Source organism: Cnephaeus nilssonii (genome assembly GCF_951640355.1).
Source record: "Cnephaeus nilssonii genome assembly, chromosome: 12".
Taxonomy (NCBI): domain Eukaryota; kingdom Metazoa; phylum Chordata; class Mammalia; order Chiroptera; family Vespertilionidae; genus Cnephaeus; species Cnephaeus nilssonii.
Window position 1 is genome coordinate 17,752,656 of NC_137083.1, and position 21,990 is coordinate 17,774,645.

Below are 21,990 nucleotides of genomic sequence, written 5' to 3' on the forward strand. Positions count from 1 at the left end.
GTCAAAGGGGACATGAGTAACCACATCCTCAACTATCTGTTGTCCTCCTGCTCTGGATTTATGGGGAAGGTGAGAGAGACAGAGAGGGGGGGTGGGGTTTGGAGTGTGTATTTATGCATACATCAGACTGTATGCATACATCTGAAAATTATGCAATTACCTAAAAAAATAGAAAAGAAGAATTTTCATAATTTTAAAACTTGCATTGAAGCAAAGATGTTCCTTATAATAAATAAAAGGAATCCATATCACTAGAGCAAACAGACACAGTTTGGTAATTGTAAAGTGTATATGTGTGCATGGAATTAGTGGTAAGTATGATCTTAAATGTGTTACCATTAGTTCATGGGAATTTATTCCTTTGGCATCAAACACCTTTTAGGTGGTGGTCCAAGACCAATGTGACAGTACCACCAGGCAATCTAGTAAAATGCGAATTCTCAAACCTAATCCAGGACTTAGGGGATCAGAACTCCTGAAAGTCTGGGCTTTTAGCAAGCTCCCCATGTGATTCATTTGCAAATCAGAGCTGGGAAAGGAGTGCTTTAATGCATCATCAAGCATTTCTAGACATGCAAAACACATACAAAAAGCATCCAAATCCTTATAAAAGCAAATAGAAATATATGTCTCTTGGTGCCTAAGTGTTTGTGGGATGAAATAAGGTCAGAGTAAAAACCGCCACTCAAATAAGGTAAGAAGGTAAACACAGTAACTTTCTTAGCAGTGGTGTGGAACAATCACTCCTGGGGTTCCTGCTCTCAGGAGAAAACGTGTAAACATTTCATGCAGACAGCAGACTGCATAAATCTGAAAATTATGCAATTACCTAAAAAAAATGACATTCAGTTTTAACACCTCAGTGAGATACTTAAGTTTCCTGATTTCATTTCCAAAAGTAACTAGGCCAGAATAAAATGATGTTAACACTTACCTTCCTGTGTTCCCTTGGGCCTGCTCATACTTGTCACAGACCTTACTAACTTTAGATTACTTAAAAGGAGTACAATGGGGAAGGATGTTGGCATTAACGGTTAACATGAGAAATCTGAAGATGAACTGTAGAAGCTCATATGGGTGGAGGATAGACTATTCCATGAGGCCACTGTCTGTCCTGTGAGATGGACTCAGGCCAGAACTGAGACTGCTTATGACAACCCCCCACCTTAGAGACGGTTGGATCATACTCAATGTTCATTCTGCCAACAACTCAGTCCCCTCCACCCCTTCCTGCAATGTGCTGGTCCCTGGAACGGGCCCATGCCCAATTCCCTGACCTGGTCAAGCAGGTCATTACCTGTACCTGGTAGCACTCAGTACTAGTACCCAAGACCATCCCCCCTTTTCCCTATATGATTCTTTGGTAGCATTCACGTATTAATACTCTCCCCCGCCCCCCCCCCCCGGAATCCTATATAATTCTTTGATGCCTGCCAAGTGGCAGGGAGGAAACCCACTTCACTTGCAGCTGCCCAGGACTCACCTCCTAGGGAAGTTTCCCCTAATAAACTCTGTTAATTACCAGCCTGCAGTGGCCTGCCTCTTTCTCCAGTCTTCCCCTGCCCTCTGCTTATGAAGGGAGATTCTCAGTCTTGGGGCTTTTTCCCTGGGTCTGTGTGTACTAACAATATGCAACCTAAGAGGTCTTACTGATAAAAAGTAGTTTGTTTATTCTGTTGTAAATTAAATACAACAATAAAATTAGGTGCTTCTATAGATGAGGCTCAACAACTATGTCTAAGTTTAAAAAAATCTGGTTAGAGAAACTGGTTGGTGGGGTTAGCAATTAAACAGCAAGAAGGAAAACGTGTGCTTAGGCTACTAGTTTATAAACAGTTTGATTTTTTTCTATAGCGGGAAATACTGACCATCCATAAAGCCAATGTAGAACCCATCTCTACCAGTTTGGAAAAGGAGCCAGCAGTGACAGTGGGGACAGAATGCCCACTGGGTGGGGGGGGGGGGGGGGGCTGCTTCTCTTTCTTGGCTGCTGGGTACCATAGGTGGGCTGGTAACATGAGCTGCAGGTTTGGTTCTCATGGGTCACCCTGGGTAACATTTAAGCCTTCATTTCAAGACATTGTTATCTCATGACAACATCCCAGAGGACCTAATTCAGATCTGGCCAGAGAAAAACATCAACTCCTGAACTTCAAATGGGACTTGCCAGTTATCACATTCTTCTTCTGATAAAACTACATAAACACAGACCAAAGGATAGTCCAGGATCAGTTTTATATGCTGTTGGTAACTGAAATTGGTTAAAACCCTAGTATAATAGCATTCATTTATTAAAGGCAGTGCCAGTTGTCATGGCAACCTAATCCTTAAAAATACAATGAAAAGAACAGTAAATGTGAATATCTAAAAATAGCCATTTCCTTGGAAAATAGGAGAATAGCTGGGACAAATAACTAAAATAGAAAGTAAAAGGGCTAATTATTTCAGTAATTTTAAAGTCAGCTTTATGGTATCTGAAACGGTCTGAATATAACTTAACATTTTGATAGTCACTGTTATTAGAGTTAATCCTTGTAATTAAAAAACAGACCTAATTACTTTATGTAATTAATCCTCCCCCTCCGCGCCCCCCCTCCCCCAAATAATAACCAGTTCATCGCCAGTTCCACCAATGAGAATAGGGCCTGACTGGGCTGGTTCCTAAGGGCAGCATATATAGCATTTGCATCTTCTCTCTACACACAATGTGGCTGCCTCACTAAAACGTGCCAAGATTAGTGTAATCCCCATGCTGCCCTCTGCCTGACCCCCTGCTCCACAGCTCAAAGAACTGCAACAGAACTGGACACACAGCGGTGGACCCACGTGGACGGATACCTTTATAAAAGAGAACCACGATCTTCTGAAACGCCTTCATGAAGTGGATGTTGTCGTAACAGTACTCCTGGACCTTCTGCAGGAGGATCAGCTCTGACTGGCCTTGGGAGCTGAACACGGCCAGCAGGGGAGCGTATTGCTGCAGGAGGAGGGGGAGTGAAGACATTAACTTTCCTGGGAGGTACAGGCTGGACACACTTGAATCACAACAGTAACCTGGAGAGTTGCTTAGAAAACATTCAGTTTTTGGATTATCTTCTTATTACATTGTGTCGGATCAAAATGAATTTTTTATCCCGGCATCTTATCAGCTTTCTCTCAGTGTACCTACCAAAGGGAGACAAATGTGAACTTCTGATGATAAATGCTGTGCTACTATGTCTGTCTATTGATTATTGTGAAAATGAGACAAGGAGTGAGGCTCTCCTTCCCGACGTTCAGACCCCCTCCCAGGTCATCTCTATGGTTCTGTTCATATTGCTCCCTCTGCCTCAGCTTCCTTGGCTTGAGTCGCTGACGGACAGCCATTGTGTCCTCTAAGACCCACTCAGTTCAACAGTCATCTCCTCCCAGGAGCCGTCCTCGGTCAATGGAACCTGCAGTTTCCTCACTGCTCTGCTCTCAGACACTGGGAGCTATCTCTAATTTCTATCCCAACCTAGTTTATACTCGGTAGTCTTTCACTTCCCAACTCTGAAGGCAGATCTAAGTCTCCCACTTTTCTAAACCTTTTGCACTCGGATGTCGAGTGTGACTCGACACGGTTAGCATCGGTAGCAGCTCTTTTTATACTCTTTGAATGTATCAATAATTTGAAATATAAAAAAATCCAAATAAATAAGTTTGTATGAAAAGAAACTCCAGTTTTTTATTCTACTGCCATGCTTTGTAAAATCTGGGATATTTAAAAAATTAAATCCTGAGTAGAATAAAGGAATTGAGAAAAAAGCAAGCGAGTGCAAAGGGTTAATAGTTTTATAGTGAGAAGACAATTCACAGAAGTAAAAACATAAGTATCCATGCACAAAAGATATATACTAGTAATTTACAGAGTCAGCTGATTTCTTCCACCAGATACTTTTCAAATTCTAATGTTAATTTGTAGTTTACTTAAACAAAAAGATTCACTAAGAATTTCCCTTGTGTAGAACAGAAAGAAAACCAATAGACAGTATTCCTCTTTAACTTGAAATACTGAATGACTATTCTGTGGATTTTCGAACATTGTTTCTAGTAAAACCTTACCCTTAGGTATTTCATAGGCTCATACCTGAAACATTTTAGGTAGTGGAGAATTTGAGAAGAAAAAAATTAGGAGCTGTTTGTTTGGCCTGAGTCTGGGTGAATGAGGCTGGAACCTCACACGCTGCACTTGGCCCAGAGCAGAGACTGCCCCTTACGCAGACCCCGTACCTTCAGGTGCTTGAGGGCCTGCTCCGCAACGAGTTCTTCCTTCTTGTTCCACTCCACAGCATTCATGATGCAGGTCCACAGCAGGCCTATCACGGCTGTTTCCGGGAGGTCATTCCTCTTCATCTCTTCTTTCACATAGAGCACCACCTACACGTCACGGAAAAGGGAGGCGTCAGAATAACAGGCAGATGGGGAGTTCCCGCTCACCGTCCTGGTGAGGGAAAGGTTTGGGCAAACATTCTACTCAGTCCCTCCCTTCCTGGTACTTATTGTCAGATTATAACAGGGACAGAAAACACGATGTTTTGTTTTCAGAGCAGATCTATTTTTAGTCCAAAAATTGATAGGCCTGGCTCTGGCCAGGAGCTGCTGGACAGCGGAGAACAAGAGAGCATCTCTGCTTCCAGGAGGGACGCTTTTCCGTGCAGGGGTCTCCAGGGGCCCAGCAGAGCAGGGCTCACCTGAGCCAGTCCGACTTCCTGGAGATTTGACCCTCACCTTTAAACTCTTAACGGCTAATATCTTGGGTTTAAATAAGGCTGTTGTCCACCATTCATTCTTTAGTTATTACTTTTGATGATCTCACGCCCCATCTCAGTGAAATGTTAATTTGTAAATAAGCTGTACAGCGCAAAGGCAATTTTTATACGATATGTATCAACGCAGCACCACTCGGCACATTATTTTCCCCTAAGAATTAAGTTTGAATTGTGTACATTTATCCTCAAGTCCCACAGTATGAAATATGGGTCTGCCTAACATAATTGCATAAAGGTCCCGTTAAGGAAGGTGAAGCTTGTGCCACGCGGTCTGCGTTACCCCTCGGCTCGGGGTGTTAGGAGTGACGGCGGCCGGGTCTCTCACCTCCTTGATCGGGCATTCCTGAGACAGGCGCTCCTGCAGCTCCTTCTGCAGCTCCTTCCTGGTGCCCAGGGACTGCTGCACTCGCAGGAAGTCCGAGAGCTCCTTCAGTCCCGCGTCGGTGAAGTACTTAGCAAAGTGATCCACACTCTGTCTGTTAACGGGAAAGAGTTCCTGAAGGAGAAGAGAGGCTGTTATGCAACAAGCTATTCAAATTTCAGCAAACACAGAGGACAACATTCTAATATGAAAACAGCACTTATCTCCTATTTTGGAGGAAAGGAAAAAGACTGATTTTAAAAAGAATAAATGCCAGGTATATTTTTCTTCAGTACTTGCTAAGCATTTTCTAATATTAGGTAGTTTTTCAAAGAAAGAGAAAAATAGCTAAGCAACTTAGATAAACTAGCTTCACTCATTTTGACCATTATTTATTTTTCTTTTACTTTAATCAAAGTATAGCATTTGTAAATACAGAACTAAACTTGCTAACTAAAATGAACATCAGAAAACTTTGAATATTTGGATTGTTTTAAAGTAACAAGAAAAAGATTGAAATCATTAGGTAGCCAGCCACAAGGTGTCCTTAACTATGAATAGACAGGTCAGTTTTAATAATGCTGAGATGATTTGAGATAACATTAGAAAATGACATTGACTATTGTCATCTCAAGGACCTCTATTCACATTCTGAGAAAATGCTATTGTTCTAAAACTAGAGGCCCGATGCACAAAATTCGTGCAAGGGCCTTGGCCCTGGCCCCCGCCCACCGCCACTGTGGCTGGAGGCCTCTGCCTCACCCCCCGCCTGCTACGACTTTGTCTGGAAGGAAGGACATCCAGAAGGACATTCGGTCTAATTAGCATATTATGCTTTTATTATTATATCTACTAGCTTGGGGACTGAAGAGAATTTTGTTAAATCTGTTAATGACAGTGGCTCTCATATTCATGGCAAGATCTAATCTAAACCCACTCTAGCAACTTTTCAGTTCATTACATAATTTTGTTGGAAAATTTAAAAAGAGCAATGATACCATTGCCACTCTTATTTTTACCCCATTACCATTTTACCTTACACAGCTTGGCAGTCTCAGTAACACTTAGTCATGTTCTAATCCTGTGTGACTTTAACACCCAACTAAGAAATTCAGGCAATTTTCAAAGTTCTCACATTTTTCAGACTGCTGCAGTCTAAAAATTAGATCTAAACTTTTATGTTGGTTTGATTTGCATATATATGTGGTCAATGGCTATATGGCTCCAATAAACATCTCAGTAGAAAGATCTGGACTGTCTCCATGTATAGGGACATAAGCAGATGGCTTCTAAGTTATGGCTCAAGTTTCAATATTTTAATATCATCATTCCATAGTTTCCCTTGTTGAGTCATGAGTTTCAAAATGTTAGGACAGAGTTGGTGGGAACAATTATCAAGCACGCATTCATGTTAAAGCAAACATTTCATACCAGACTGAAATTTTGTCACTGACATCTGTGCTAACATTAAAAAAGTCTTCCAAATTTGGGGGCAGGGGACTAATTTGTTTTGAATTTCTGCTATGAATCAAGATGGGGCGGTTCTGTTGCTCATAATTGTGTAGAGTTGAAATTTTTATAGATGACAAATTGAGCCAACAAGATTAAGCAGTTTGACTCAAATTATGCAGCCAGAAATATTTAAGGACAGAGCTGTGTGACCTTAAAAATCAATACTTATTCCATTATTCTGCGCTGGAACTTAATATTGCATTTAGAAAGAATGTAACTGAGAAATCTGATCTAAAATTATGTTCAGAACAATATGTCACCAAACATATTACTCATGGTTTATATATGAACTATACCCAAAGTCCTCATGAAAGTTACATAATACATTGAAAATTATCATTCAGATTAAACTGAGGCAAAATCTGTCTAAATCGTATCATGACATTTACTGTAGCCTGGTCTACTATAGCCTTGCTCTTGAGTCTATTCTCAGTGCAACAGTCAGAATCACCCTGTTAGTACCCTAAATCGGTGGTCGCCAACCTTTCGGACCTCACGGACCACCAGTGGTCCATGGACCATCGGTTGGCGACCGCTGCCCTGAATCACACCATGCACAAATCTGCAGAGAATTCTTCAAAGGACTCCTATCTTTTCAGAATAAAAGCCAAAGTCCCTGGATGACATGGGCTCTGATACTCCTCTGAGCTGATCTCCTATGCTCTAGCCCTTACCAAATGCTCTTGCAGTCTCCAGCATGCCATGCCTCAAAGACTCCTATTTACAGAGATTTACCCCAAGTCTCTCAAGTAGGTTCCACAAGGGCAAGGAACTTTCTATCCTGTTCTCTGCTGGCTGCATTGGCCCAGAGCAGGCACTCATGCTGAATGAAATCTACTGTCCGTGGCAGAAATTAACTGGAAATTAACTAGAAACTTAAATGTTCTTTTCTATCATATTTTAAAGAAACAAGTAGGGCTATTTTAAGGCAAATTTCAAGAGACAAGGGAATTTTGTAGTCATTAGAAATGCAATGAGACAGTTTTAGAATTATTCCATGAATTGGTACCTTTGCATGCTAGAATACATTGGAAGAGAAAACCAGCTAAGAGAATAGGTAAGGAGAAGATGGCTGGGGTGTCTTTTAATTTTAGACTTTGTCCTAAAATTGTAAAAGCAATTTCACTTGTAGAAATCTGTCATTTGTACAGCTGTTGCTTCTAGCAGAAAGATTATAAATAATAGGGAGCAGATAGAAATTAGGAGGACAAAATATTGTTCTTGACTTTTTTTGGAGGAAAAATATAAAGACAGAGAAATCTATAATAAAAAAGCATAATATGCTAATTAGACCAGACATCCTTCTGGATAACCTTCCAGACGAAGCCGGGGCTGTGAGGGCCAAGGCAAGCCACCATGGCTGCAACGGGCTGTGACTGATGGGTGGCTGCGGCGGGTGGGCGGGGCCTCCCTTTGCAAGGGAAGCCTGGGTCCAGCCTGCCTGAGGCTGGAGGGAAGCCAGTGCCAGCAGCCAGGGAAGGAAGGCCTACTCTTGCACGAATTTCGTGCATCGAGCCTCTAGTGAAAGTATAATCAACTAATTATGATAATGGGAGCTTTGAATGAACTACAGTGAACTTGTTTGCTTGCTTAAACAGCTTAGTATTTCCAATGGATCTTGGTATAAACAAAGACCGTTGTTTAAATTTTTATTTTGTCAACACAACGACATCCATTTCAGATAGGTGTTATTCAACTCTAACCCAACATATCACAAATGTGTACATAGGTGGGCTCAATGGGACTGTACTATAGGAAAAATTCAAATTTCTATAGTTACTAGTTAAAAAAGAAAGTGTTAGTTCTGATAAATGTTAACACTATGTCAACACACTTCCAAATTTGAAAGTTTGTTTTCTTTGAGTCTTTAATCATTTCCTTCATAAAAGAAAGATTGAATTGGAATTAGTTTCCATCTACCATATCACAGAAATGAGAGGAACCATGCTCCCACTCAGCACAGACCAGGCCTCTCGGTCGTGCACTATACTGCCGATGCTGCCAGGCCGTGCTGGGGAGGAAGCAGGCAACACCTCTGTCCAGATAAGACTTACAAGCAGCCTCTTGTCTAAGTTGGCTTTTCTCAAAGAAGAGGTAACAGAGTTGGCATCTTTTTCTGCCATCCAGGCTTTAAAAAGCTTGACAGCAAATGAGGCCGCAATGCCTGTTTAAAAAAAGAGAGAGTTTAGTTGCTTTTGTAAGTAAAACCCCTTGTGATGATGGTCAAGGCAACATTTCTCATCAGGATTCTGGAAATGAATAAATAACTCCAAGACTTGACTTGGTACAAAGGAAACATGGATACATTTCTAGGCACAGTGCCATTCAGTGCTAAAAAGGGAACTTTTTCATTTTTGAATACTTTAAAAAAGTTACAATATTTTTCAAAGTTGGACTTCCTAATTCCAATCTAGTATAACTATAAATTATTTATTTTTCATCAAAACCAGACTTAAAACCAAGTACTTCCTAGTGTTTTTGTCTGTATATATCACCCTGTGGTTCACCAATATTTCATGTTTATAACAGTGATCCTGAGGTACAACAAATAAATCATGAGACATAAAATTAAAATGTCAACATATCACCTAATCTGCTGATGACACCAGTAAAAGAGAATTAGCAGCAGCAGATACAAATAAAGCTATAAACATGCATCATTTACAATTGTACTTTTTGTAAAAAGCATTTAAAAATATACATGAATTTTCACGGCCAATGTTGCTCAGTGGTGAGTGTTGCCCCATGAACCAAGAGGTCCTCAGTTAATTCCCAGTCAGGGAATATGCCTGGGTTTTGGGCTCAGTCCCCAGTGAGGGTGTGCAGGAAGCAGCAGCTCAATGTCTCTTTCACTGATGTTTCTATCTTTCTATCCCTCTCCCTTCTCTCTCTAAAATCAATTTAAAAATATTCATGAATTAAGCTATAAAAATATTAATGCTGTTATAAGTTGAATTCTCAATATTTTAAGATATTTCTAAAATAGCTATGTTAATCAGGAAACCATTCAAATCTATATCCATATTTAAATTGGGATTTATTTCCTAACTAGAGGCCTGGTGCATGAAATTCATGCACAGGTAGGGTCCCTAGGCCTGGCTGGTGATAAGGGCTGATCAGGGCCTTCTGGCTGCCGGCCAGGGCCTCCCTTCACTCTGTGCCACCCCCTGGTGGTTAGCACATTTCATAGCGAGTGATAGAACTCCTGGTCTCCTGGTTGAACTTCCATGGAGACACTTTGCATATTAGCCTTTTATATATATCGATATAAACTATCAGAGACAATTAGGAGATAGCTCTTCTGTGAAAACTTCAAATTTCTAAATCAATGTTCCTTTTTTATAATGAAGAAATAAGGTGCAGTTGAAATATTGAGCTGATTTTTCTGAATTGCAGTCTTTATTTTTGCTGTTGTCCTAAGCAGCCTCAATGCCCATTTGCTTAAGAGAATTCCCATTTGCTCAGGCCAGGTGACTTCTACTAATCTAAGTCCTGGCACCACCTCCTTCTGCAATGATTAGCGTAGTGACCTCAGCTTAAGCTCATCTGCCCAAGGCATCCTCCTGGCAACTACTACTGGGCTGAAACTGATCATGTGGCCAATTTCAGCCAATCAGCTGAAGGCAAGGTAATTTATTTTTTTATCCTATATCCACTGAACCTGACTGGGAAGCATGTGCCACACATAACTGCACCAGCAGACTTCTTTTAATGATCAGGAAACCTTCCTTGGGGTGAAACTGATGCTACGGAGAGTAATGAGGAAAAATGAAGGAAAATACCCCAGTCCTAAGTTATACTGCTGTTCACCCTGAAGTCTGCTATACTTTTTTGTTGTCAATCCTCATCTGAGGATACCTTTTCCATTAATTTTTTTAGAAAGAGTGGAAGGGAGGTAGGGTAGGGAGAGAAACCTTGACATGAGAGAGACACATTGATAGGTTACCTCCCCCATGTGCCCCAACTGTGGGATCCAACCCAAAACTCTGGTATGCGGCAGACACTCTAACTACTGAGCAGCACCAGCCAGGGCAAGTCTGCCATACGTTTATACTGATTGTTACATAAGAATTATATACTTATATACAAATTTGGGTCCCGTCTTCCAGTTACTTGCAGGTAAGTACATTCAATTGCTCTATCATTTATGCAGACACTAACTTTACCAGATTTTCTTCATTTGAATAGCAGAGCAATGGAGCACCCTCCCACCCCATCCCAGTTATGGCTATGACTATAATACATATCTTATAAGCTGGAGAATTTTATGTTCTAAACTTGTTGACATGGATTTTCAATACTTTGATTAGTTCATCAAGTCAATATAAAATTTAATATAAATGTATGCAATTAAATTGTTTAAAATGGCAGATGATGTAATCTGTGTTCTAAGTAAGAAAATAAAGTATGCTTGAAACCAGGAGTCCAACATCTAGGCTTGAACCTACAGTATAACACTGATTAAAAGTGGCTCTTGGAGGGAAAGTTGGAGAATTATCTTTGTATTAGAGACGCTCTTGGGTGGGATGACCTGATCCCCCTTAGCCATTTGTTGGGTGAGACTGGCAAAAAGGTGTGATTTCTTAATCCTTTCCTATTTAGTAAGCGAGTTTAATCCTTTAATTTCTAAAGATGGTGGAGTATAAAGAAAAACCATGTCACTTCCATAGCAAAGGTATTTTTCTTCTCCTTCCCTACCCCCCTAACATTTTAATATAAAAAATTTCAAATATACAGAAAAGCTGAACAAATTCAACAATAAAACTCATATATACTCACCATCTAGATTCTAAGCTGTTAACATTTTGCCAATTTTGGTTTATCCCAGTGGTTCTCAACCTTTCTAATGCTGCGACCCTTTAATACAGTTCCTCATGTTGTGGTGAACCCCAACCATAAAATTATTTTCGTTGCTACTTCATAACTGTAATTTTGCTATTGTTAATGAATTGTAATGTAAATATCTGTGTTTTCCAACGGTCTTAGGCTCTACAGCAGACCCACAGGTTGAGAACCGCTAGCAGGGTCGCCTAAGACCGTCGGAAAACACAGATATTTATATTACGATTCATAACAGTAGCAAAATTACAGTTATGAAGTAGCAACGAAAATAATTTTATGGTTGGGGGTCACCACAACATGAGGAACTGTATTAAAAGGTCGCGGCATTAGAAAGGTTAAGAACCACTGGTTTATCCCATGTCTGTCCATCTATCCAGGTAATAATTTACTTTTTTGATATGTTTCAAAAGAAGTTAGGTTTTTAATACAACCAGAAAGGCAATCATTTTCTGCTATAAGGGCTAAAATAATCTGATTTAATTATATTTACTGTTTACATTTTGTAGTGTTTTTCTAGTAAATTCTCTCCAGGGAACTACTTTAAAATGTTATACTATCAACAATACAATTAGAGTCTGAACTGTTATAAATCTGAACTGCTTTAAGCTGAAAAATACAGAGAATCTATTCTTTCCTTGGAAACTATAAACCTTTTCACTGCAGGCATGAATGAGGCTGGATTTCACATTTATAAGAGAAAAACTTTAAGCTCTAAGAAGAAACAGATGTTTTCATAGAAACTCTTTTAATTTATTTTTAAATAACCCTTTGTTTTGTGTTCTATTATAACTTGAAAATCATTATCCTCCTAAAAAAAAAAAAGAGCCCACTTTTGTTTTATTCTATAACCAAGTAATTGTATGTCTGTCTGTCAAACTCTTAATGCCTTAACATGAAAGCTAAGTTCTGATGCAGCCATCTGGACTTTCAAAACAAACACAATCAACGTCTTAAAAATGTGCTCAAAGTGAACATCTCAGCACAAGCTCTTGAGGTAGCGGCTGAGAAGCAAGGTCCTCACCAGGGAGAGGGCAGGCTGGGGGCATTTGGGAAAGTGAAGGGGCATTTTTGGTTGTTATACTAAAGGAGGCGGGTGCTACAGGCTGGCATTTTGTGCCTGAGGGCAAAAGGTTAAATGTCCAAGAAAGCACAAGTGAGTCCTGCACAATGAAGCATTGTCCCAACAAAATATGCCAGTAGCGTGTAAGTTGAGAAAAGTGGTTTGGACCAAATTAATTTCAGGGTATTTGGCGAAGACATTGAGTGTTACACCAAAAATCCTGGTTTATTACTAGTCTTTATTTGTCTTTGTTTAGATGTGCACATTTTTCATCTAATTTTCTACAATAAACATGTACAATTTTCTTATTTTTTTAAGATACCGAACATGCATATTCTCTTACACGGGGGAGGACAGGACACTAAGAAGAGGTACTGATATTTTTCTAAATATCTGTGGCTTTCCTTCTTCATTGACAGGTAAGAAAACATGAGAGTACTTACCTTCTTTGACTAAGTTGTCGGTGAAGAGACTGGTGAGGATGGTGGGAGGAAGGGTGCCGTTGCCTAGCAGGATCCCCGACAGCATTGCCAACTTTGTCTGCTCTGTTTCAGTAAAGGCTTTAAGGAAGAGGAGAAGCTGTGGGTCAAACAAAAGAAACCATGTCTATAAAGCAAAGGACTAATAGGCAAAGAGCACACAGAATGCACATCCACGGTACACAACTAGCAGGTCCTGTGCAAGGCATAGTCCTCACGCATTGGAAACACATGGGTATGTTTGGTTACTAATTGGATACTATGAAGAGTGACTTTATCAGGCATAGTTCCTTTCTTGCAAGTTCACTTACATATAACTATAGATAACATTCACGGGAAGGAAGAGAGACATTTGGAGAACAGTGTGAATAGTTACATAAGTAATTTACATATGACTTTTTTTGTATATTACATAATGAGAGTAATGTTTTCTGAAATACATTACTGTCTTTCTCATTTTCCCCCCACTTCTTTGGGATTCCCCCCCCCCGCATCTACCTACTTTATTTGGGTTCGTTAAAGCAAAACAAATAAATAAAAACTAGGAAAGAGCTTTGAAATCCTGCATATACTTTTTCTGAGTTCACAGCATATATACTCTTCAATAAAGACTGTTGAGTGATAAGGTTCTTGCTGCTCTATTAAAAAATAACAAGATTCAAACTTGGTATTTCTTGGATCCTGCAGGTGTACCACCAACCCTGGTGATGAGCTAATGGAGGACATGCAGTCAAGAAAAGTTCCTGACAGCTAAAGAGGCTTCTGATGTGAGGTGGAAAGAGTAATTTTGGAGAGGTAATTGAAAAAGTTAACAATCCCAGAAAGGCTGCAGGGAAGGCAAGGTCCTCCTCATTCTGAACTGCAAGAATACCGAGTCTCTGGACTGCTCTCCCCTTGCTCCTGACCCCCCTCCACCTAGAGCTTTGACTGTATCCCCGGGCTATTTCCTCTGTTTCATCAGTCCTTAGGCATGCGACTCAGCTCCCCAGGGCTCAATATCACTATCCGGCCCTGCTGACTTGTTCATTACTTGGCTCCAATGAAAAGTTACTGGCACCAATATAGGCTTAAGTGCCAATGAAGTTCCATTAGTTCTGTGTGGTGGGTATGGCAATATTAATTTACTATCCCCAACAGTTAAAGGATTATTACATTACAGAGAGGTTATGTGACTCTCCAAATATTTATACCAGTATTGTGAATAAGTGGCAGAAATGGAATCAAACCAGTCCATTTCACCTCAATTTATGCCTGTTCAAGTGTTGATGAATTAAAATGAAGTCAGCTTCTAAGTTCATAAAAAACAGGAGTGAGGGACAAGAGCATGAATGGTTAAAGCTCCAGGGAGCACCAGAAATGGGCAAGGTAAACACTGACAAAATCACAGACACTTTAGATCAATCTTGAGTAGGATTCAAGTGCATAATGTGAAATGGCTTCCAAAATAAAAATGTTAACACTACTTGTTTAAAGACATTCATATACCTACACTCATTAAAAATATTCCATTACAACAAAATGGTGCAAAAGTTAGATCATTCTTTTAAAATTAATATTCACATTGCTCAATTCTATTAATCAACATTAAGTTTATATGCTGCATGTATTGCAGTAGCATTTTTATTAAAAAAATAGAATACTGTGAAATATAAATCATTCTTGAAAGCATATTCATTACATGAATGAAATAATTAAGGAAGTTTTCACAGCTGAAATGAGCTAAGATAAGTAAAAACATGAGTGATGTTATTAGACAAAGCAGTAAGACGTTTAATTTATCTGAATGCTTTACATCATTTTTTCATCATACTCATTTCTCTACTTTAAGCACTCATTTTTCTAAGCATCTAGCAATATAATGGATCACATGCCTTTCCATTTAAATTTTTCATATTAAAACAGTAATACTGCCAGAATAAAATCGAATAAAGAATAACATAAAAATGTAAAAAACCTCCTCTCTATTCATACTCCTTTAGAATTCACATTAACTTTGATGCATGTCCTTCCAGATTTTTAAATGTATTGATATGTGTCTGCATATTACAAATAACTATATGTATAATATAAGTTGCTTTTACTGAGCTGTACATTGATAATAACTAAAACTAGTAGAGTGGACCAGATATTTTTCTGAACAGTTTATGTGTATTAATATCTACAACAGCCTTGATCTTTACAGAAAGGGAAACCGAGGCACAAAAAAAATTAAAGAGATTTGCCAAGGTTAAACTAGTACCAAATGGTTGCTCTGCACCTTGCTATTTCATTTAACAATCTATCATGGACATTTTCTCCAATCAATTCATGTGGCTAAGCCTCATTCTTTTTTTTCTTTTTTTAATATATTTTTATTGAGTTTTTACAGAGAGGAAGGGAGAGGGATAGAGAGTTAGAAACATTGATGAGAGAGAAACATCAATTCAGCTGCCTCCTGCACACTCCCTCCTGGGGATGTGCCTGCAACCAAGGTACATGTCCTTTACTGGAATCGAACCTGGGACCCTTCAGTCCACAGGCCGAGGCTCTATCCACTGAGCCAAATCAGTTAGGGCTCATTCTTTAGAATACTGCATAGTATGCCTCTGTATAGAGTTACCATAATTTAATTAATGAGATGCCCACCAATGCACATTTAGGTAATTTCTCAATACTGTGATGAACACCTTTAAGCATATAGTTTTAAGTATCCTTGCTTAAGACTCATTAATAGAAAGTTTGGTCATTGAGAATATTAATTAAAAAAAAATGATTTTACTGCCAAAATGTTTTTCATGATATATAGAACCACTTTGAACAGGAGGAAGCAGTTAATAGCAAAATAGATGTTATGGTTCCTTTAAAATTTAGGCAGATGTCTAAAACTGGAAACAATGACAAAGAAACATACAAATTTATAACAAGTTAATATAGTGACTACTACATATAAACACAGAGGAACTACAAATTGGAAGAGGGAACATGTTGCAATAACTGAAAAAGAGGTCTTTTTAATAAGGTACTACTATTTATTTCACTACTTACTGGAGGCCAGTCACTATGCTAAGCACTTTATATGTTACTAGAGGCCTGGTGCACGGATTCATGCACCAGTAGGGTCCCTCGGCCTGGCCTGCGGGGATCGGGCCAAAGCCGGCAGTCTGACATCCCCCGAGGGGTCCCGGAGTGTGAGAGGGTGCTCTGCAAAGTTGCTGTTGCTCGGCAGCTCCTACGTTGAGTGTCTGCCCCCTGGTGGCCAGTGCATGTCATAGCTACCTGGTCGCTTAGGCTTTTATATATATAGATATCATTTTTTCCCACAATTACCATAAGGTTTGCAATCTTGTTACAGCTATTTTGCAGATGAGAAAAATCACCGAGATTTACACCTATACATTATTTCCAAAGATGTGTTTTATCCCTTTTGCTAAACTGTGTTTTTTAAATTTAAGAAATTTACTGAGTATTAGCTGCTGTGCAGTGCTATTTCACATACTTCAACTAATTATATCACCTTATCTTGATTCTTCCCTGGATATATTTCTTTTTCTTGCATATTTCTGTTTTTTATTTTAAGCTCTGTAAGGTCAGAGATCATATTCTATAAAACTGTTCCTATTGAACAACGCATGCTGTTTTATATTAAATATGCATGAAAATCTAGGTTAATCATGTATTTCTTCCTACAGGTATTAGCTAATGATTTGTTATACTCATTCATTCATTCAACAAACATTTAATAAAAAAAGTCAACAAATAAGACATTACATTTGAATTTTTACCTTTTTCATTGCGTCCTCAAAAGCCTTTTCCAAATACTTATATCTCCTGATGAGTTTATTGAAGACCTAAACATAAAAGAGAACCATTCAATATTTTGTAAACAATTTTAAAAGGCAATAGAAGGAGGTATAGAAACTCACTCAAACCACAACATAGATCTACAATAAAAAATGTGTATTTAAACATTCTCATGCTGTGATATGAGAACTATAAGCATTTCAAAGGAGTTATTCTGGCCTAGGGGGAAAAACAACATCAAAATGCACATGTTGAATAAAATAAATTCATTGAAGAATATAACAGGTGAGCAACTGAAAATAACTTTGATGAAAAAGAAAATAATTTAAAAACTGTGAGATGCAGAGATTGAAATAACTGAAATGTGCAGTCCATGTGGGATTAACATGTGATCACCTGCCATCTCTTTAGTACAAATTAAGCTATAAAAACAAATAAAAGTATTTCCCTGAAATTCTGTAAGTCATAGGCAATAAGGTACAATCTCAAGAATGTGTTTAAAAATATCCTGTAGGAATTTGTTATGAAATCCAGTATTTGAACAAATTGGGAAATATAAATACAACTATTTTTAAGTAAAATATCAACCCTGAATGAAGGGGGTTACATATATAATCACACAGATGGTAGATATGCTGGCAAGGAGATCAGAGTTCAGGGGAGCTTCTACTCTATGTAGTCACAAGCATGTTTTTAGCAGATGAGCAAAAATTGTTTTTACTTAATGGCAAAAAAGGATTACTGAACACCACAATCCAGTTAGAACTCTTTGGCAGGGTATGCAACTGTGTCAGAGGAATTCTGGACTGTTTTTTAAGTGGAGTGATGTTTGTTATGGACTGAATGTTTGTGTTCTCCTCAAACATAGAGTTATGTTGAAGCTCTAACTCTTAGTTGTGACTGCATTTGGACATAGGGACTTTAGGAGGTGGTTAAATGAAGTCCTAAGGGCTTGACCCTAATCTGATAGGACTTATAAGAGCCAGGAAGAGCACCCCACTAGAAAGCTAATCAGCTAGCACCTTGAACTTGGACTTCCCAGCCTTCCAAACTGAGCAGTAAAATTCTGTTCTTTAAGCCACCCAATCTTATTTTGCTATAACAGCTCAATAAGACTATACAATGCTCTTATTTAAGTAGGGATTTTATAAATACTACTAGAGGCCCAGTGCACAAATTCGTGCATGGGTGGGGTCCAGCCGGCTTGTCCTGGGCCGGCTGGGGGGAGGGGCTGTGGGAGGTTGAGGGCCAGCCAGGAGGAGGGGCTGCAGGTGGTTGGCCAGCGGCCCTGCCCCTGATTGAACTTCCAGTCATGGGGACAATTTGCATATTAGCCTTTTATTATATAGGATTTTGATAACTGTGATAATGATTCCTGCATCTAATTCCTTTCTCTTACATCCACATGATATATTCTCATCTAAAACTTCCAGTGTTTATTCCATAATACAGCCAAGACGGAGTCCAAGAGTAAATATTACAGTGCTGCCCTTTATGGGGAAAGAATAATGGCCCAGGCACGGGATTGAGGAGTATGGTTTTTCTCCAGGCCTTATCTTTCTTTCCCAGTGGAACTCAACTAGCAAGTAATACACCTTGTGACTTGTGTGAATTTAATTCTAACAAAAGTTCTGTGAGGAAGATAAGGTGGGCATTAATGTGGTATTTGGCAGATCCAGGAACTGCTATTAAGTATGAGAGCAGGAACAGAATTCAGAAATCCTGGTCCTTAGTGAACTGTACTTATTTGATATACCAAAGGCTGAGCGGGAAATATAAAAGTCCAGCTTTTGAAATGAATACATTTGCTGCAGTACACACCTGCTCAGGGCTCTGTGGGCCATTTACATACAGAGGAGAAGCAAAGATTTCCTTTTTATCCTCACTCAAGGATATTTTACTTTTTCGATTGATTTTTTTTTTTAGAAAGAGTGGAAGGAAGGGAGGAAGGGGGCACAGAGAGATAAATATTGATGCAAGAGAGACACTTCAATTGGTTGCTTCCCGTTGGCATCCAGACCTGGACTGGGGATCGAGTCTGCAACCCAGTTATATGCCATTGATAAGGAATCAAACCCACAACCCTTTGGTCCAAGGGCTGACGCGCTAACCACTTAACCAAACTGGCCAGGGCCCACTCAATCCTTAGAAACTATTTTTAAGTTTTTATCTGTTACATGTTTCTTATAGATAAAAAGGAAAGAAATACCTTTACTAAAATGCCATGTAATTGGAATAATTTTTTGAAGTTAAAATTCTTAATGGCCACATATCTCATATTAGTCGGCTTAGCATGCCTCTCACATTTTAATAACCAAAGTAAAGACAGTTTCTAGCATTTGAAATCCAGTCACTTAGTAGTCAGTAAGTCCTATGGCCTTTTTCATGAATACACTGAAATGTGTATAACAAGACTTGGTGATCTTGGACTCAACCACAAAGTTTAGTTGGGAATAAGAACTGACTTTTAAGAAGGGTCCAAGATGGAATCAGAATAGGAACACACCAATTCTAAGTGGCTAGTCATGCTGCCTTCAGCTTTAGAAGATAATGCTGTTCCTTACATTCCTGCCACTCCCTGACCCTCACTAGGGCCTAAAGACTTAACTTTTTCACCAATCTAATGAATGCAAAAGGTATTTCATGATTTCAATAGAAATTTCAATGAGTTTGAATATGTCTTCATCTGTGTTTTTTTTTTTTTTGGAATTGTATTTCCTCTTCTTTGAAAGGCCTACGAGTCTTTTCTTAATAAGTTGCTTGTCTTTTTCTTACTGACTTGCAGTTCCTTATTTAATCTGGATATGAATCTTTAATAGGTTTTATGTATCACAAATATCTTCTTACTTTTCCTTTTTAAACAGCTACATGATAGTGTCTTAATATGAAGTACCAAACTTTACTTTATTATACTCTATTGGTCCACTATTAAACTGTTTTTAATCCCTTGAGATTGTTATAAGCAACACTATGATAATTAACACTGTATGCATACTAGAAGTGGAATTCCTGGGTCAAGAAAATATATAGTTTTAGTTTTGAAAAATACTACCAAATTGCTCTCCTTAAATATTGATCCAATTTATACACTCACCAGAAAATATATGAGTATTCAATTCCCCACTTCCCTTACGGGTGAGAGGTAAACATCTTGATCTTCATAATGTTTTGATGCCCATTGTCTTATTCTGAATGTAACTGAGTATCTCTCAATGTTATGAGCTATAAACTATTCCTATTCAAAAAGTGGCCCATAGAATCCCTGAACCGAATATTTCCCTGAATCCTGTTCAAATGTTTCCCTTCTAACAAAACAACTTCTCCATGATAGGCTCTACCTGAGCATGGTTTCGGATGGTTTCATGATCTTCTTTTGCTGAAAACACACAGTGGTTGGTCATCTTGGTCTTGTCACCATCATCTATGCGTGTCCCTCCAGGGGCTAAAAAAGAGAAAGGTAATGGGGAGAACAGATCAACCCTGCACCACAAGGGAAACAATAAAAGTAGATGTCAAATCTAAGAGTAACATAACATTTCAATCTATTTGTTTATGTTTCTCTAATACAATGCAAATTGATTGCTCCATTTTAAACTCCCACCACTGTATATGAGATTACTGTTCTACATTCTTGCCTTCACTAGATCCTATCACTATAAGTCTGGTCTTTCCCAACTATATCCTTAACCATGACAGCTAAGCAATAATATTTATTCACTGAACTTAGTTGTTCTCAATGCAATTCCTGATGTTTCCCATATCAGGACACGGTTTACTTTTCAGTCTTGATAATATTTTGTCGGATTCCAGTTCACCAACACTGGCATTGACCAAACCTGGCTTTTATAGTATAGGTCTTGTTGGTCTGGAGGAGGTAATAAAACTGCTCCCTCCTCCAATCCAGTTTTCCATGCAGGGTTGGGCAGTGCATACTCTGACTGCTTGCCATTTGTGTCTGGTCACTCTGTAGCTGCATTGGCTAGGAAAGAGTGTGCTTTATTTTCTCTCATCTTCTTTTTCCCATGGCTGATATAGTATCATAAAATAAATGGACTAGAACAGAAGAATGCCATTTTTCTACGACTCAACTTTCCACAGTCCAAGTCTCCTCCTGTAAGTTTTAATGGTGGCCATTAAAACATGGGTTGATTAGAAGAACAGAAGGGGAACAGCAGGTATTTCTGTTTCCTGATTCTACTTCACTTTAATTAGACTAGAATGTTTGAGTAAGCCAAGTTAGATTTCTATCTTTTATACACTCAACAAATATTTATAGGTTATGTACTTGTACTGCCACTTCGTTTAAGTGTATAAATGCCTTGATTTAATTTGTGATTTTAAATCTTTGGGTGAAAAGGTCTACACATAGCCAAAGCCAACTTTTTCTTGACCTCAGCATATAGTTTTATAAGTAAATTAGTTTTTAGAAAAGTCAGCTCCTTCAAGAGTCTATTTTCATTCAAATAATTATGCATAAGATTTAATTAGCTCTCTGTAATGAATTCAACCACCTAGACCAACATTTTATTAAGATGATAATCTCCTAACAATCCTGCACTAATAATTTCAACCTGGTGGAAGTTACATAACTGAAATGCCTGATTTTGAAACTACAGTCTTTTTTTTTTAAGTGGCAATTTTTAAAAATTGCATTCTTTTACAAAACATTTGTTACACATTAATATTGCAACATTAAATTTTATTTTCCCTGATATTGGGACCAAGTATTAATTGCTATTTCTAAAAATTTTGGTAAGCTTGCGGTTTTTCTCAAAGTAGAAGTAAAACCAGTGAACTATTTCCTGTATCTATTATTCAAAGGGTAGAATTGGAATACCAAGGAAATGTTGCTTCAAGAACAATGGGAGAAGGTAAATATTTTTGTGGGTGGGAAAAAAATTCTCACATAGTTGATAAGTAAACAAAGTGTTTATATAAAAAGAATGCACCTGACTGGCTTCAGTCATTACATCATAGGTCTGGCCTCAGTAGACATCCAGCCATGCATGGCCTGTGCTCACAGGTGTACCAAACATTGTGCTCTACCCTCTTCTTGGATGTATGGCTGAGGCATGAAGGAGTGAACCCTGGCCTGCAGATGTGAATTTGCTGATTATCATTATACAGATGGTAAATGCAGCACTGAGATAATCAATGCAAAGCACA

At 38.6% G+C, this 21,990-nt stretch overlaps 1 protein-coding gene across 2 annotated transcripts in view; it reads right to left on the minus strand.

Annotated features, from left to right (window-relative positions):
- The window catches only part of BZW2 (basic leucine zipper and W2 domains 2), a 49,694-nt gene that overhangs the window by 4,988 nt on the left and 22,716 nt on the right, over positions 1-21,990 (minus strand). For both annotated transcript variants that reach the window (XM_079785894.1, XM_079785893.1), the window contains exons 4-10: positions 20,163-20,266; positions 16,806-16,871; positions 13,009-13,144; positions 8,718-8,827; positions 5,116-5,286; positions 4,252-4,398; positions 2,839-2,977 (exon numbers count right to left, since the gene is read on the minus strand). In XM_079785894.1, coding sequence (XP_079642020.1) covers positions 2,839-2,977; positions 4,252-4,398; positions 5,116-5,286; positions 8,718-8,827; positions 13,009-13,144; positions 16,806-16,871; positions 20,163-20,266 — 873 coding nt within the window. The remainder of the gene's footprint in view (positions 1-2,838; positions 2,978-4,251; positions 4,399-5,115; positions 5,287-8,717; positions 8,828-13,008; positions 13,145-16,805; positions 16,872-20,162; positions 20,267-21,990) is intronic.